The sequence below is a fragment of the Rhincodon typus genome, chromosome 33, assembly GCF_021869965.1.
Source record: "Rhincodon typus isolate 14 chromosome 33, sRhiTyp1.1, whole genome shotgun sequence".
NCBI lineage: Eukaryota > Metazoa > Chordata > Chondrichthyes > Orectolobiformes > Rhincodontidae > Rhincodon > Rhincodon typus.
The window spans coordinates 19,020,709-19,039,250 of NC_063364.1; the positions used below are offsets into that span (position 1 = coordinate 19,020,709).

The following is an 18,542-nucleotide window of genomic DNA, read 5'->3' on the forward strand; positions in this document are numbered from 1 at the left end:
TTTACCTGGACCATCTCTAACACCTCTCTCCCCTTCCTGGACCTCTCTGTCTCCATATCGGGCAACCACCTCGAAACCGATATTCATTTCAAGCCCACCGACTCCCACAGCTACCTAGAATACTCCTCCTCCCACCCACCTTCCTGCAAAAATGCTATCCCCTATTCCCAATTCCTTCGCCTCCGCCGCATCTGCTCCCAGGATGAGGCATTCCACTCCCGTACATCTCAGTTGTCCTCGTTTTTCAAGGACCGTAACTTCCCCTCCTCGGTGGTCGAGAACGCCCTCAACCGTGTCTCCCACATCTCCCGCACCTCATCCCTCACACCCCGTCCACGCAATAAAAACCAAAAAAGAATCCCCCTCGTCCTCACGTACCACCCCACCAACCTCCGGATCCAACGCATCATCCTCCGACACTTCCGCCATCTGCAATCCGACCCCACCACCAAAGACATCTTTCCCTCCCCACCCTTATCTGCTTTCCGGAGGGACAACTCTCTCCGTGACTCCCTTGTCCGCTCCACACTCCCCTCCAGCTCCACCACACCCGGCACTTTTCCCTGCAACCGCAGGAAGTGCTACACCTGCCCCCATACCTCCTCCCTCACCCCCATCCCAGGCCCCAAGAAGACTTTCCACATCAAGCAGATGTTCACCTGCACATCTGCCAATGTGGTATACTGCATCCGCTGTACCCAGTGTGGCTTCCTCTACATCGGGGAAACCAAGCGGAGACTCGGGGACCGCTTTGCAGAACACCTACGCTCGGTTCGCAACAAACAACTGCACCTCCCAGTCGCGAACCATTTCAACTCCCCCTCCCATTCCTCAGACGACATGTCCATCCTGGGCCTCCTGCAGTGCCACAACGATGCCACCCGAAGGTTGCAGGAACAGCAACTCATATTCCGCTTGGGAACCCTGCAGCCCAATGGTATCAATGTGGATTTCACAAGTTTCAAAATCTCCCCTCCCCCCACCGCATCCCAAAACCAGTCCAACTCGTCCCTGCCTCCCTAACCTGTTCTTCCTCCCACCTATCCCCTCCTCCCACCTCAAGCCGCACCTCCATCTCCTACCGACCAACCTCATCCCGCCCCCTTGACCTGTCCGTCCTCCCTGGACTGACCTATCCCCTTCCTAACTCCCTACCTACACTCACCTTTCCTGGCCCCATCCCCGCCTCTTCGACCTGTTTGTTTCTTCTCCACCTATCCTCTCCTCTATCCCTCTTCTATCCGCCTCCCACTCTCTCCCTATTTATTTCAAAACCCCCTTCCCTTCCCCCTTTTCTGATGAAGGGTCTAGGCCCGAAACGTCAGCCTCTCTGCTCCTATGATGCTGCTTGGCCTGCTGTGTTCATCCAGCCCTGCACCTTGTTGACTAAGGACCCAGATTCAGTTTCACCCTCGGGCGACTGTCTGTGTGGAGTTTGTCATTCTCCTGGTGTCTGCATGGGTTTCCTACGGGTGCTCTGGTTTCCTCCCACAGTCCAAAGATGTGCAGGCTAGGTGGATTGGCCATGCTAAATTGCCCATAATGTTCAGGGATGTGTGGATTAGGTGGGTTATAGGGGGATGGGTCAGTGTGGACTTGTTGGGCCAAAGGGCCTGTTTCCACACTGTAGGGATTCTATTGATTCTTAGTGTATATTTTTAATTTTTCAAGTTATTATTGTAACTACTCCTTAAAAATGAATTATGGTATGTCATAAACAGAATGTGCTTAAGTACAGAACAGTTTGCAACTTTATAACTTGCTTATGTCGGTTTTTAACGTTTTTAGATGATTCAATATGTACTGGGTTTGCCAATAATGACTAGTGTCATTACAGAAATAAGATTGTTAGGTGTTCTTCACTGTTGTCAATTACATGATACTGCAGAGTATTCTTAGGAGTTAACAGATGTTTAACTGTGAATTTTTAAAATTTAGAATATATCTGAAGTTATTATCAGACAAGTGATCTGTCTTTATAGACCTCAACTTGTGATTGTTATAAATATTGCATCTACCCAGTTTTTCTTCAGATTTTCTAGTTAGTAAGTTTCTAGATTTGTACAGTTGTAATACAAAATGCTCAAACTTGCTGTTTGGAGTTTGATGCTTTCTTAGCTAATGATTGATTTATGTAAATAAAGGTTCTGAAGTGTACGTTAACTTGTTGACATTGGAAATTACTGTACAATATGTAAAATTATATGACTTCAGCCTTTAAATGCACACCAAACCCACACTACTCAATAATTAAAATATTTTTATATCTGAGCATACTGGTGTGATTGGATGATGAAGTTTTGCATTCAAAAATAAACCATGACGGTCCTGATTTATCGTAATAGTTACTTGATACATTGCCTACTTCACTCCATAACCTGATGTGACTGTACAGACTCCACCCTGACCTGTCGGGTCTGAGTCCTGGCTTCAATACAGCTGCGGTCCCTTTGTGTCACTGGTGCGATGCCTTCACCTTCTTAGACCTGACCCCATAGAAGTACCTCCTTAACCACCACCTCCTGCCCACTTCCTTTATCCCCTCCACAATTGTTTTTGTTGAAGTTCTTTATACAGCTGAAAATCTTAAGCTCTCCTCTTTCTTTTGATTTTGTATCCCTTTTCCTCACATTCTGTGAAGGGCCATGTGATGTCTCCTACATTGGCAGAAACTCAATAAACACAAGCAGATAATCACAAAGGATTTGTAATACCGGTGTGAATGTTAACTGTCCTATGGCCAAGTCATGCCTTCTCTTTAAGAATTGGACGCACAATGCGTTTTAGCAGAAAAATAAACATTCATGTACCTGTTATAGGATTCACCTGACAGTAGTAATATTTGGGGCTCTATTAATGTGAACATTTAAAAGATCAATTTGACTCTGTAAGAAGTAGCAGTCTTTTTGAATTTTGAAGTAATTTCAGTAATACTCAATTAATGTTAAAATCCTGTTTAAAGCAATACTAATTCTGTTTGAGGTTAAGTATTCCCAACTGTCTGCATTCTCAATTACATCAACATGCTTCGTCAGCTAGCAGGTTTGTATGTTTCTTGTTCCGTGAGAAACCCACTCAATGGTACTACTTGTTCCTCATTAACTGAAAAGACAGCTTTCTCCTCTCCTACTACCAAGAGTGACATTGAGGTAACCCTGTTTCAGATGTGTACAGTATTGGTTATATTAATGTGAGTAAAACATCTGTTAAGTGCTGTACTTGTTATATTCCTCTTGGTGTTCATTGTTTTGTTATTATTGCGTTTAAGTCTTTTTTTCTGTTTTACTTTTTCCTGTGAAAAGATTTTTTTTTTTCATTTCAAGTGTGTGTTCAGAAATATTATCCATTTCCAGTGAAATCAACTGCAAATACAACTTAAAATTATCTGTGTCTCAACCAAATCTTTGTTACTTTCTCGCTGCTTCAAAAAAAAGTTTGTATACTCAGTTATATTTTATTAGTAAAATGTAGTAATTTATTTACTGTGTTTAGCAGTATGTACTGTTTCTAAGGAACATGTTTGTGTGATCCTAGTACCTGCTCAAACCTATAAATAGCTGTGTAATTAATTGTAGCCGCTTGAGGAAGTAAAGACTTTTAAAACTCACCCATTCCTAAATTATTGTTTTTCTCTTGACACTACACACCCTGATCATCATCATCATCATCATGCCACACTAATTAAATACTGGAAGTATTGAAACATTAGGCAGCATCTGTGAAGAGAGAAACAAAGTTGATATTTCAGGTTGATGATCTTGTTTTCGTAGTAATTTCAAAAGAACATAAGACTAAATGATAATTTCTATGCTGCTGAGAATATTGGAGTCAAAATATTAGGCTGTCATGTATAAATTTAAACAAAATGAAGATTTGCTAACAATGGATTGATTAAATCAACTTAGCAAATATAAGTGAAGTAAAAATACTAAAATTCTTCCTTTATTAACAAATTTGGTTGACTACAAATGCAGTGTAAGGTGTGTAAATAGAGAAATTTTATGGCAACTACTCTTGAATTTGTGAAGCTTTTCATATCCTAGATAACGGATATTAGTATCTCTCGTCAGCATTGCTAAGGACCAAGACATTTCTGGATTTCTGAATAATCTTAGAATGTTTAATAATAAGTGTGTGAACCAGAATAAAATGTGTACATAACGTGAGACATAAAGTAGTGACAAAACATTTTAAGTAGTAATGAAAATTGTACTATTTGTTGAAATACTGAATTTTTCGTGTTTCCAAAGTGCTTGTCTTTTAACATTAGAAAACACACGAGTGATCCATGGTCTTAGAATATTTCTGCCCTGACTTTATACAAACAGAGGTCAGCAAATGTAATTCTTGTGTAAGTGTAAATCAGTGTTACTGATTCACTTAGTGCAATTTTTTCTCTTTCTGTTTACCTGTAGTTCAGGCAACTTATCCTGGTTTAGCATCTTTGAATCACAGGCACTGGTGACTAGAGCAGAAATTGTGGAGAGTGGGGACTGGTGTCTGTGTCTGTGTCTGTTTCAATCTCTGCTCCTACTCTGATATGTTAGAGACACTTGTACTTGACACAGACCACTAAAGTAATGGCTGGAAAAGCTCCAGAAGTTTACCATTAACAGCCATAAGGATTGAAAAACATTAACTGTCTGCAATATCACAAGTAGCCAGTCTTGGAGTTGTGTGCACGCACATACACACTCAAAATATAATTCTGAATGACTTGTTTCTAGATTTGAGAAGTTATAGGATATTATTTTAGTAAGTACTGTGCAAAAAAACCAAAGAATATGTCCATGGTAAAGAGGAGTGTGCTGGAGCCTGTGAACTGCAAATTCTGAAACTGACAAAATGTCATGATCTCACCATGGAACACCAGGCTATTGTGTCCACACCAATCACCAATCTCATTTCATCTGCTGATCTCACTCCCACTACTGCCTCCAGCCCTGCACAGCCCACTTCTTCTTCTTTCCCAAAATCCACAAACAGGATTGCCTGGGCAGACCTGTTGTTTCTGCCTGCTCCTACCTCACAGAACTCATCCATCCTACCCTGACAATTTCTTTTCTCCCCATCCAGTCCTTTCCTACTTACATTCATGACTCTTCTGACGCTTTATGTCAGTTTCAGAATTTCCAGTTTGTAGGCTCTAGCTCTTTACCATGGATGTGCAAATGCCCATCCCCAATCAGGATGGTCTCAGGGCTCTCTGCTGCTTCCTGGAAAAAAGGCCTGAACTGTCCCCATGCCTGGCCTCTGCCTGGCCGAGCTTGTCCTCACTTTAACTAACTTCTCCTTTAATTCCTTCCACTTTCTTCAGGTCAAAGATGTGGCCATGGGTACCCACATGGGCCCCAGTTATGATTGTGTCTCTTTGTGGGTACATGAAACATCCCTTGTTCCAGTTCTACTCTGGCTCCCACCCCCCCATCTCTTTCACCAGTACATCGATGACATCATTGTCTTGTCTGGAATTGGAAAAATTTATCTATTTTGCTTTCAATTTCCAACCCTCTCTCACCTTCACCTGGTGCATCTCTGATTCCTCCCTTCCCTTTTTGACATCTGCTTCCAATTTTAAGGATAGGCTGGCCACCAATATCCACTACAAACCCACTGACTCCCGCAGTTACTTTGACTATATATCCTGACACCCTGCTTCCTGTAAAGATTCTGTTCCGTTCTCCTCGTTCATCTGCCTCCGTTGCATCTGTTCCGATAATGCCAAGTTCTGCAACATGGCTTCTGAAATATCCACCTTCTTCCTCAACAGAGGATTCTCCGCCACAGTGGTTGACAGGGCCCTCAGCCATATCTGACCCATTTCCTGCACCTCAGTCCTCACTGCCTCTTTCCCTCTCACAATGATAAGGTCCTCTCGTCCTCACCTACCGGCATCAGCATCTACATCCAAAAGATCATTAACTGCCATTTCTGCCACCACCAGACACGCATTCCCGTCCCTTCCCCTCCCTTGTCAGCCTTCCACAGGGACCATTCCCCTGGGGACACCCTGATCCACGCCTCCTGTACTCCCAGCACCTCCCCACACTCCTTTGGCATCTTCCCTTGCAATCACGTTTACTTCCTCTGTCCTTGCTACCCAAGGACCCAGACACAGCTTCCAGTGAAGCAGTGAATTACCTGCACTTTGCTCGATCTAGTCTATTGTATTCACTGCTCGCAAAGTGGTCTCCTCTACACTGAGGAGACGAAATTCAGACTGGGCAACCACTTTGCAGAGCACCTACATTCTGTCAGCAAAAATGACCCTAAAAGTTCAGTTGCCTGCCATTTCAACACACTACCATATTCCCCGGCCAACATCTCTGACTCGGGCTTACAACATTGCTCCTGTGAAGCTTAGCACAGGCTAAGAACAGCACCCCATTTTCTGCTTAGGAACCCTGCAACTTTCTGGACTCAATATTGAGTTCAAAAAGTTCAGGGCTTGAACATTTTTTCTCCCACATTCTTACCCCAACCCCCACACACCAGGCCTTGTTATTGCATGGGCTGCTATCACAAACAACCCATTGTCAGCTTCTAATAACCCCTATTAGCAGCTATTCATTTTCCCAAACTGACCTTTAGCCATTCCTTTGTCAGCCCAACTGATTTTTCTTTCTCTCCATCTATTGTTTACTGACACATGACCCCACCCCACAAAAAAATTCTTCAGCATATAGGTACAGTCAGTTCTGAGAGGGGTCACTGGACCCGAAGTGTTAACTCTGCTTTGTCTCCGCAGATGCTGCCAGACCAGCCGTGTTTTTTTTTATTAGTAAGTACAGCATCCTGAAATTATAGTTTTTTGGCATTTATCTGAACTAGTTGTGCCTCAGTAAGCATGTATTTCCTTTTCATACGACAATTTCTTTGTCACTGTAAGTAACAGTAACTATATTGTTAGATTAGCAGTGGTTTGATAACAAAAGAGCCTACTGCATGAATAGTACTTATTGTCCTTGCCTTGAAAATTTTATTCCTATTTGTGAAATAAGTGGCTGATGAAATGCTGCTTTATATTGCTGTTGTTTCGGAAAACTTGTGATAAATTTGAAAGGTGAAGTTTTCATCTAAATTTACATACAAAGATTATATATTTCATGTCTTCCAAAATGGTCCATTTTTAAGATCCATAGCAGTTTGCTGTCACTTCTAAATCAGAAGAGTCGAGATTTAGTCCCCACTCCAGGTTGTGAACAGATGGGAGCAAGCAATACAGAAACATACAGGTGTGAAGATTCAAGCTGGCATGCTGGTTTTCCAGCACCATCTTGTACTAGGCCTTTACCCAGAGCTGGGAAGTGGAAGCAGCACTGCTACCTGTGCCAGTTGACCTTATTGAAATATTATTAATGCCTATTGTTAAAGGATAATTTAAATTTTCAGTGAACTGTGTAACTACCTTTGGCCAACCTCCCAGCTGCAGGCCAGGGAACCAGCACTCCTGGCAGGCTTTCAGATCCTCCCTGCCTCCAAATGCAGACACGATTGTGTTAGAGGTTCCCCTTCACGGTGGTGGACTAGCTGCTAGCAGTGTTTTTCTTTATTTTGAAAGTTTTGGGGTTCCCACACTTTGTACTTGAAAAGGCAATCTGCCAGATCCCCTGTTCTGGAGGGTCTCTTATTGGCCTTTCAGCTTTGAAAGCCAGCTTCCCATCTTTAATTGGATATTGCACCTGCATTGTGGCCATTAATTTGGCCATTCTGAGTGAAATCACAACAGATGACTCTACATCACACTACGATTTTCTGAGCTTCTATCTTGCCTCAATGTCAGGGTCTTGGATTCTGACTGAAAATTCTGCTTGCATGATATTTGAATTTTTTTTTTAAATAAAGTGTTCAGAGAAGGCTGTATTATTGAACGTCTTATAGTTTGGGTAAGATATTAGAATGAGGCCTAACTGCGTTTTTGGTTAGATGGCACAGAGGATGAAGGACTTCTGATAAAGATTCATCGTTTTGCCACCACTCAAGACTGATCATTCATCTCTCTGGCAAATGTAGCTGAAAGTACCTAATGTTCCAAAACGAAAGTGACTTCACTTGAAAAGTAAATAAATTGGAAGCTTTGCCTATTTTCCACAGAAGGGATTTGAAAATGAATTACTTTAATGTTGCAAATGTGCTTAATTTTTAGGAAAGGCTCTCAAGCAAAAGATGTTACCCATTCTAACTATTTGTCCCAAAGTGTAAACAATCAGTAATTTATTAGCTTGTTTGAGTATTTTTTTTTTAAGAAAAACCTTGGACTCAGTAGGTTGAAAAATCCTTTGATCCCCATCTTTGAAGAGACCAAACTCAGAAGACCTCACAAGATAACTCACAGTACTCCCTGTGGTTGTTATGTTTAAGTAAGGCAACACATTCATGTGAGGATGTGTGGAGTATGCGCGTTATGTGAAGCGATAAGCACTGATTGAAATAAATCTGTATTTTTGTATGGATTCATCTGTCCTAATTTGACCTTTATGTTCGCTGGATTTGGAATAAAGCAGCTGAATGAACAATGAGAGGAAATATAACTGTAAAAGACATGTCTGTGTGTGCATATGTGTGTAAAATAAGGCAGCGAATATGCAAATGCTGCTCTAAACCATCCCTGGATTATGTTATTGTATAAGCACGGTTAGGGCAGTATAAGCCAACTTCACTAAAATATGGCATTCGGATTACATACGGAAGTAACTGATGCTACTGAACCCAAGAAAGTGCCTTCTACAACAGACCTAAACTTTTAGTATGTTGTAAAACAAATTGAAGAAATGTATAATCCAGACACATCATAGTAACACTGCCTCTGCTCTGACAATTGAATACAGGTTACTTTCCATTGCATTGCATACAGAATGACTTTGAGTATAATGAGTTATTTATTGTCATATATATCTAGAAAGATACAGTGAAAAGCATTTTGTCGCCACAATTTGGTGCCGTTTTGAGTTACAAAAAGAATAAAAAGAAATTACATAGAGTTCATCTTCTGTACAAGGGGCCTTTAAACACAGCTCCAGGGTTTCTGCAAGGTCCCTTCAGGCCTATTACAACCAGGAGCCAACAGCCCAGTGAGCACCGCCATAGAGAACGACACGCTGAATCCACGCTCTGGGACTACCGCAGCCAGGAGTTCTTGCACCAGGCAGTGCCATCACCGCAGCTGACGACCCGGTGAGTCCATTCTCTGGGCCTCCCTGTGGCCAAGAGTCTTTGCACCAGGCACTGCCACTGATGACATGCCAAGTCCATGCTCTGGGCCTCCTGTGGGCACCGCCACTGCCATAGCTGAGCACCGTTCCAGCTTTCCCATGACATCAGAAAATGAAGAAAAGACAAAGATGAGAAAGAGAAGGATGCGGCCGAATGGGTTCAGAAGCCTTAACACCACTGACAGTGCTGATGTTGCCATTTTGGATGTACATTTTGTTGCGATAATTTAATTTCTGCACTGTACAAACTAACTTTATGATCAGGCAGATGTAGTTTTGAAGAATCCTGGGCTATATTTTTGATTGCTTTCTTTGATTTTTACAAAATGAGCTGGAAAACTCTGACAAAGAGTGATGTCTTATTGCATAAAGATAATTTGATCACAGAATTTACAGTAAAAACCATAACGGACTCCACAACTTGCATAATGACAGTTGCACGAATTGCTGAATTTTAATTACCGCTACTAATTTTTGGCTGGTTTTGGTAACAGCTGGTAACAAAGGACCCAGTATATATTCATTGTGAATTCTTCACTGTGTGTGTGATATAGGCATTTTGGCATTGAAAGAGGAACAGAGGCTTTCACAATTAGTAAATTAATGCTGTTTGCTCTTTTTTAATCTGTACCAAAGGTAATTAAGTTTCTTAGTGGTGCCTGATGCTCAGGGTTTTATGGTCTTATGGAAATAAAATAAACGACTGCCAAACTTCAGTTTGAATTAAAAGAGCTTCTGGAAAAAGTCTTGGATTATTTTAGTTGTCATAAACATCTGGGATGACTACAAATGATCCTTTTCAATTTTTTACATTTTAGCCCTCTTTTTCAATAATCATGGATAGCCCATATTATGGGTCAATATATTTATTTTGCTTCAAGAATTTGCTGAGCTGCCTCCTGCAGTGATTAACATTGTTTAGGATTTCCAGCTTGTTTTTTGCAACCTTTCGTGTGCAATAACATAGGGATGGCTAATAATAGGAGTTATAAGGAATCCTGTGTAGTTAAATACTTATTCTTTCTTGTAGATACAATAGATGAGTATTTTGAATACGATGCTGAGGAGTTTTTGCTTTCCTTGACCTTGCTGATAACTGAGGGGCGCACTCCAGAATGTTCGGTGAAAGGTCGTGCAGAAGGATTTCATTGCCCTCCAGCACAACTTGGACAGTCGTTAAGTAGAAAACACGAATGCATTGAAAAAGTGCCACAAGTATGTATTTTATCAAACTTTTTTAATAGAATATATCCAATTCATATTAAATCGTAATTTCTTTCAACTGAAAACATAAATCAATAACTTGCCAATGTGGACTCTTGGATTTTGATTCTGAAAAGTTTTGTTTTCAAGTTGGCTCAATTTCTTTACTTCTTCATCCTGTATTTTGACAGTGTTGTCAGGCTAGAAGAACCAGGTCTCAGGTTTTGCTTCTGTGGAGGAATAATACTTCCATCATGGTTGAAGTGATGTTGCTTCCCGACTGTTGCTATAGTGACGCTGACGGTCCATCCACTGAGGGGAGTGATATAAACGACCCTGCTATCAAACAGGATGCTTTGCTGCTGGAAAGGTGGTCTTTACAGTCGGTGCCCAAACAGTAAGTCATTGTTCTTTACTATTGTAAAATACTCTTCTTAAAAAAAGGTCAACTAAATTAGTAGATATCTTTTTTCTTTCTTTTGTCATGTGAAAAAAATGAATAAAGCTGTTGAAGAAAAGAATATAAGCACAGAAACCATTGTAAGACTTCAAAAATCAACTGCTGTTTTATTTTGTTTTTGGAATTTGTTTTGGTATGATATACTATAGTGATTATGTTTAATTGTCTTGTTTCACTAAGATTTCGCATCTTTAATGGATAGAAAGTAGATAATTTGGTGCAACTATCTTTGGGATTGATCTCTCGTCAGATAATCTGTGTGTGAAGTATAAAGGAGCCCCATTATGACTAAATTTGGTTTTGTAAGCATTTCCAAAAGTCTTTCCCACTGCTAGTTGCCTTCCATATATTTTCATTCAGTACATTCTTTAACCTGCTCTGAAATGAAATTGTGACTGTGCTGAGAACATTGGCAAAATATTGCAGTATATGCTGATGTACATAAGCCTACATAGTAAAATTAGTCTAATGCTGAAATTGTGGATGTATTAGCTTATATATGTTTTAATTTTTAAGATCTTAAGTTAGTTTAATTAGTGAAATGGTGTATTTTGTTTATAGAATATGCATAGGGGCTTACATTGCTGAACAGAAGTACTTGCCAAAGCTTTGCAAACTTAGTGCTGTTACACATGAGGATCAGAAATTTAGATTATAGATTTGGTTGGGGTGTTCAAAGGTGTATGCCTTCTGTTCAGCTGTTGCTCATTTAAATCATAGTCTAGTACCATCTAATCAGGTTCTGCAAACAGAATAAATATTCATGGAGCAGAATGACTATGGTTAGTTTACGTAGAATTGCCTGAAATTGAATTTGCTCATCTCACACGTCTGCTTCTTCACTGTCTGCACAAAAACCAGAACACATCCATACACACATTTAGATGAAATCCTGGCTGATGTTATCCAGTTATTGTTACTTAATAAATGTGCTACCAGCACTACCATCTTTGATGCTGGAGGAGCACCTCTCATATTAACTTTTACCATTCTTCTATTTGGGTTGTGTTGTGTTTCTAAAGGAGGTCCTTGTTAGCGTCTATAAAATGGCATTAAAGTTGAAATTTTTTTATTTGTTCATGGGATGTGGGCATTGGCTAGGCCAGTGTTTAAAAGTCTATCCTTAATAGCTCTTGAGAATGGTGGTGAGATTCCTTTCACAAATTGCTCCTGTCCATGGGCTGTCAGTACACCCACAGTTCTGAAGGAGCTTCGATGAGTTACTGCAGTGCATCATATAGTTGGTACACGTTATTGCCACTGTGTGTTGATGGTGAATGGGAGTGCCGGTCGAGTGGCTATCTTGTTCTCAATGGTTTTGAGCTTTTTGAATGCTGTTGCAGCTGCACCTATCCAGGCAAGTGAACAGTGTTCCATCATACTCCTAACTTGTAAATGGTAGACAGCCACGGTTATATGCTGTAAAATTCCTAGCCTCTGACTTGCTGTTGTGTCCACGTTATTTGGCTAGTCCAGTTCAGGTTCTGATCAATGGTAACCCTGACAAATTAACAGTTGTGGATTTAATTATGATAATTCAATTGAACTTCAAGAGTAGGTGGTTAAGTTCTTTTTTGTTTGAGATGGTTATTGCCTGATACTTGTGTACACAAATGTTTGCCATTTATTGGCGCTAGCCTGGATGTTGTCCAAGTCTTGTTGCAATTGACACTGGTTACTTCAGTATCTGAGATATTGCAAGTAGTTTTTAACATTGAGCAATTTTCTTCAAATATCCCCCATCTGACGTCATGTTGGAAGGAAGGCCATTGAAGTAGCTGAAAATGTTGGCCCTGGGACACTACCCTGAGGAATTCCTGCAGTGATATCCTGGGAATGAGATGACTGATCTTCAGTGACCACAACCATTTGTATCTGCTGGGCAAATGCCACTTGATAGCACTGGCAATTTTCTGTTCCATTAATTTGTTGATACTCGAAAGTAGATTGGTGGGGCAGTGCATGCTGCATTGGATTTGTCCTGCTGAGAAGATGCCAGTGTTGTTGCTATATTGGAACAGGTAGTTGGAGCACAGGTCGTCAGTACTGTTGCTGGAATGTTGCCAGGCCCCATAAACTTTACAGTATCCAGAGCCTTCAGCCATTTCTTGATATCACGTGCAATGAATTGAATTGACTCAAGACTAGCATTTGTGATGCCAGGGTCCTTGAAAAGTGGCAAGATGGATCATCCACTTGGCACTTCTGATTTGAGCATACGTCAGCATTATCCAAGTAGCTGGTACATTACCTGTATACTTGTTTGGGAGCAGAGTAGGGTTTCATCACAAATGCTGTGGGTGTTCAGTTTGAAGATCTGTTTGTATATGTACTTTATGGGCAGTACATTCTACCCCATGGTGTTTTGAAGGTGAACTGTCTCGTGCTGACAGTTTAAGACTTGGGAGATGAAGTTCTGCAACAGTGTTGTTGGTGGCATTTGAAATTTACCTTCTACTGTTGAAGTTATGTTGCATCTCAGTCTGGTATTGTTTGAAGTAAGTGAAAGAAACAGGACAGAAAGCCCATTGTTATTCATCATGTGCACCAAGCAGTGATAAGGATAAGTATTTTCTGTCTTTGAACATTAAAGTGGTAATCCTAGTGGGATATTTCCCCAACCAGGAATAAATGCAATGTCTATTTTTAGGGCATCTTTTCTCGTCCTCTCCCCATTTGGATGAGAAGAGTTTACATGAGGATTTCTCAGTCACAGATGCTGCTGCTCAAAGACACCTCTGTCCCAACACACGAGACCAGTGGTTTTCATGCTTCTGTTACCTGTGTGTAGATTCTTGACCAGGTTCATAGCCCTGTCCACATTGGGAATCCTCCATTTGCACATAACTTGACAAATTAACCTTGGTAGGTGCTTGTACATTACTTCATTTAATGTTGGGGCCATGGGCATCATCATTGTCCATACAATCTTAATGGGTTGGTGGTCAGACTTTGACATATCAAACTCCAGTTACCAAGATCACCTTGCCATTGTAGCTGTGTTCTGCCTTCATATCTAGTCAGATGTGCAGTCTTCCTTTGGCTATTCTCTGCAATTAAGAACCTTTTTGCACTGCACTTTGGCACCTCACCCCTGATTTTGCTATCGTGTATCTCTGTACCAGGAGCAAAGAGCTTCTGACAACTCAGCGAATTGCAGAATGTACAAGCATCTCTACAATGTCAACGCGGCAATTGACAGAGAATAGTGGACAGGTTAGCATATACGTTTGCTGAGGAATGGAAGATGACTTCCTTTTTAAAAAGAAAAGCTGTTGTTAAGGGCTTTTATCTTTTGCAAGAAGCTGCGATAGTTGTCATAAATGGGAATTTGTATGATGTTATACTCCTAGCTGATGGTAATCCTAAACAAGTCAGATCCCAGAGTGAAACCAGGGGTGATACACGGTATTTTTGTAACTTGTTTACCATTGTGGTCAGTCACTGAACGTAGCCACAAGAGGGTGCTAATGTTCTTTTAACAAAAGAACATCAAATTTTATTGGACACAAAAGGAAACAAACACTACAATTTTACACTATATAAGAATTATTTGAAACAGTTTATGAAAATTTCAGAAATAAAGATGCAACCCTTTTACTGTTGACCTTTCACATATTCAAACTTAAGTTAAAGCTCACCTGTCTCCATCTTGAAGTTCTTTGTGCAGTTTGTACATGGTTGGTTTCTTTCTGACAAACTTGTGCATTCACGTGATGTTATCATCACTGGAATCTGACTTGTCCAGTACTACCATCAGCTGGAATCACGACAAAGCGAGGGCTCATCCAGGATCAAAATTCATTGAATCTAAGAGGGTCTGTGAATTTTTAAAGAAACAAGTACACTAAGGTACTGAGCATAAAATCAGAAGAGGAGTTTTGAAATATGTATATGCTGAAATATGATATCACACAAAAACAGCCAGTTGGCCCCAATCTTAGCTAAAATGTAGGATTTACATGCATTTGGAGATGCAAGGACTGATTAGGGATGGTCAGCATGGTTTTGTGTGAGGAAAATTGTGTCTCACAAATTTGATTTGAGTTTTTTGAGGAAGTAACCAAGAAGATTGAGAGCAGAGCAGTAGATGTTGTTTATATGGATTTTACTAAAGCCTTTGACAAGGTTCTGCATGGTAAACTAATTAGTAAAGTTAGATCACATGGGATTCAGGTTGAGCTTGCTAATAGGATACAAAATTGGCTTGATGGTAGGAGACAGAGGGTGGTGGTGGATGGCTGTTTTTAGACTGAAGGCCTTTAACAGCAGTCTTCCGCAGGGATTAGTACTGGTTTCACTTTTGTTTGTCATTTATGTAAATGATTCAGATGAGACCATAGGAGGCACGGTTATTAAGTTTGCAGATGACATCAAAATTGGCTGGTATAGTGGACATTGAAGAAGGTTATCTAAGATTACGAAAAGATCTTGATCAGTTGGGTCAATGGGTTGAGGAGTGGCAAATGAAGTTTAATTTGGATAAATGTGAGGTATTGCATTGTGGTGAAACAAACAAGGGCAGGACTTGTACAATTAATGGTAGGGCCCTGGGTAGTGTCATAGAATTATAGAGTCCCTATTGTGTGGAAGCAGGCCATTTCTCCCATCGAGTCCACACTTCCGAAAAGCATCCCACCCAGACTCACCCCTTACCCTATCCCGGTAACCCTGCATTTCCCATGGCTAATCCACCGAGCCTGCAATTCCCTGGATTCCCAGGGCAATTTACCTTGGCCCTGCACATCTTTATTGGAGCAAGCCAGAGCACCTGGAGGAAATTCATGCGGACACAGGGAAAATGTGCAAACTCCACAGAGACAGTTGACCGAGGCTGGAATCGAACCTGGGTCCCTGGTGCTGTGAGGCTGCAATGCCAACCACTGTGCCACCCTGGTGTTGTAGAACAGAAACATAATCCTTTGACGTTTGTGTAACAGGTAGACAGGTTGGATAAGAAGGTGTTTACACTTGCTTTCGATGCTCAGAACTTTTGAGAATTGGAGTTGGGATGTCTTGTTGAGATTGTACTGGACATTGGTGAGGACTCTTCTGGAGTATTGTGTGCAGTTTTGGTCACCCTTCGGAAGGCTATTATTAAATTTGAGAGGATTTAGAAAACATTACCAGGATGTTGTCAGGAATGGATGGTTTGAGTTTAAAAATAGGCTGGGACTTTTTTCACTGGAATGTAGGAGGTTGAGTGGTGACCTTATAGGGGTTTATAAAATTGTGAAAGGCATAGATAAGGTGAATAGCAAAGGCCTTTTTCCTAGGGTGGGGGAGTTCAAAACTAGGGAGCATATTTTTAAGGTGAGAGGAGAAAGATTTAAAAAGGACATGAGGGGCAACTTTTTTTTTAGACAGAGTGGTTCATGTGTGGAATGAACTGCCAGGGGAATTTGTCGATGTAGGTACAGTTGCAACATTTAAAATATTTTGGGGTAAGTACATGAAAAGGAAAGGGATATGGGAACATGGTTGGCATGGACTAGTTGGACTGAAGGGTCCGTTTCCATGTTATATGACTCTGACTTATTTGGGCTGCACAGAACAAGGTGAAATAGTTCTTAGAAAAAGCAATGTTAGGGCTAATTTCAAAACTGCCATGTCTAAGATAAGCACAAAATATCGTGGTATTTCGGCATGAGTGGATTTTATACAGTTCATTCTGAATTTTAGCGCTGTAGTGGTGTCTTTGACAGGTTGATAAAGAAAGATAAGAAATTATAATAGGCAAAAGCATGTCAGAGACCTCTGACAACTTGAAAGCTGTACTGACTATTGCACTAGTTTTAGCAGCTGCAAATTACGATAACCCATTTACACTGACTACTGAAACCACCTAACTTTACTAATTAGTTTACCATGCAGAACTTTGTCAAAGGCTTTAGTAAAGTCCATATAAACAACATCTACTGCTCTGCTCTCAATCTTCTTGGTTACTTCCTCAAAAAACTCAAATTGTGTCTCACAAACTTGATTTTCCTTACACAAAACCATGCTGACCATCCCTAATCAGTCCTTGCATCTCCAAATGCATGTAAATCCTACATTTTAGCTAAGATTGGGGCCAACTGGCTGTTTTTGTGTGATATTATATTTCAACATATACATATTTGAAAACTCCTCTTCTGATTTTATGCTCAGTCCCTTAGTGTACTTGTTTCTTTAAAAATTCACAGATCCTCTTAAATTCAATGAAGTTTGATCCTGGATGAGCCCTCGCTTTGTCGTGATTCCAGTGTTACTGCAGGGGGATGAGATGGGAATTGAACAGCCAGTTATTTTTCTTGCAAGTTAAATTACACCAGCCAAATTATTCTGTGGAGAAAGAGACTGAGTTTTGTATTGGCTTTACAGCACTTTGAAATCTACATATCTAACAACTTTGTAGATCGTAACCTTTTGACTTTTCTTGAAAGATTTCATAACAAGAATATGAGCCTGTTTCGTTGGAGTTTAATGTTGCAACCGTACAATCTAAAAATCATTCATACCACCAGAAAAGACAATATTAAGCAGATAGCATCAAGAGGCATGGTGGAAGAAAACAAGTGTTATGACCAAAATTGACTTGTGTAATATGATTATTATGGAAAGTCCTGTCCATTTAATGTAAATATTATTTTAGTCAAAGTTAAATTTGTTTAAGTAAAATAAATGTAGTGGTTAAAAAAAATGTGTAATAGAAAAATGTAAATGCCTCAAAGTTGACTTTTTCTGCAGGGAGGCGTAAGAAAGGTTTGTAATGTATTATTATTATTTGGAATTTGTATTGTAAAGGACAGAACAATGTATAGCTTTAATTTTGATTTGAATTTCTACATTCTGTTGGTTAAGGGAAGAACATAGTTTTATTCTCATTTTACATTACCGCTCTGCTGAAGGATTATCTGGACATTTGTTTACATGCGTTTAAAATACGCTTTTATAAACAAATTTTGAGTTGTGTAGTTGGAAACAAGGGTAGAAGAGGAAAAAATTGGGCTGTTGCCAGATATGCTATGACACAGGGAGATAGAGTCAAAGATAATTTTCCTTTCCGATAGAAGGAGAGAACCATCCAGCAGGTCAGTATGTGAGCAGACTTCTTTTGGATAGAAATAGGTCATTCTGAAGGAAAAAGATATGTATCATCATTACAGTTTAGCAGTCTCAAAAACAATAAAGGCAGAAGAAAAGACGTTTTAAGTGGCTTAGAAGTTAGTAAGAGAGATGTTTCAAAAACAGAACGCTTTAAGATGTCAGCGGGGAAGACATCCTACACGGCTGTTGAATGCATGAGTTTAAGGAACACATGTTAAGGAGTAAGTAAACTGTTGGCAATTGAAGGATCTCATGAAGAGACAATAACTAATGGAGAATACTGATGTTTTCCAGAAAGAAACCAATTATAATCATTTTAACTGAACAAAGAACTTTAAAGTGGAAATTAGGTGACCCCTCACTGGGTTTTGAATACATGTAAGATTGTTTGAGGTTGAAAGGGTTGAATCTAAAATTGTTTCAACTAATTCTTATATAGTGTAAATGTTTTTTTTATTTTTCTTTTGTGTGTGATAAACTTTGATGTTGTTAAAAGTATATTGGTAGTCTCTTGTGAATATGTCCAATGACTGGCTATCACATCAAACAATTTGTAAAAATAAAACATGTCGTCTCTG

At 40.1% G+C, this 18,542-nt stretch overlaps 1 protein-coding gene across 3 annotated transcripts in view; it reads left to right on the forward strand.

The window, feature by feature from the left end:
* The window catches only part of fam214a (family with sequence similarity 214 member A), a 95,454-nt gene that overhangs the window by 37,961 nt on the left and 38,951 nt on the right, over positions 1 to 18,542 (forward strand). For all 3 annotated transcript variants that reach the window (XR_007265406.1, XM_048615881.1, XM_048615880.1), the window contains exons 2-3: positions 10,243 to 10,427; positions 10,607 to 10,812. Coding sequence is in view for 2 of the 3 variants with exons in the window: in XM_048615880.1 (XP_048471837.1) it covers positions 10,243 to 10,427; positions 10,607 to 10,812 (391 nt within the window). In the remaining variant the exon portion in view is untranslated. The remainder of the gene's footprint in view (positions 1 to 10,242; positions 10,428 to 10,606; positions 10,813 to 18,542) is intronic.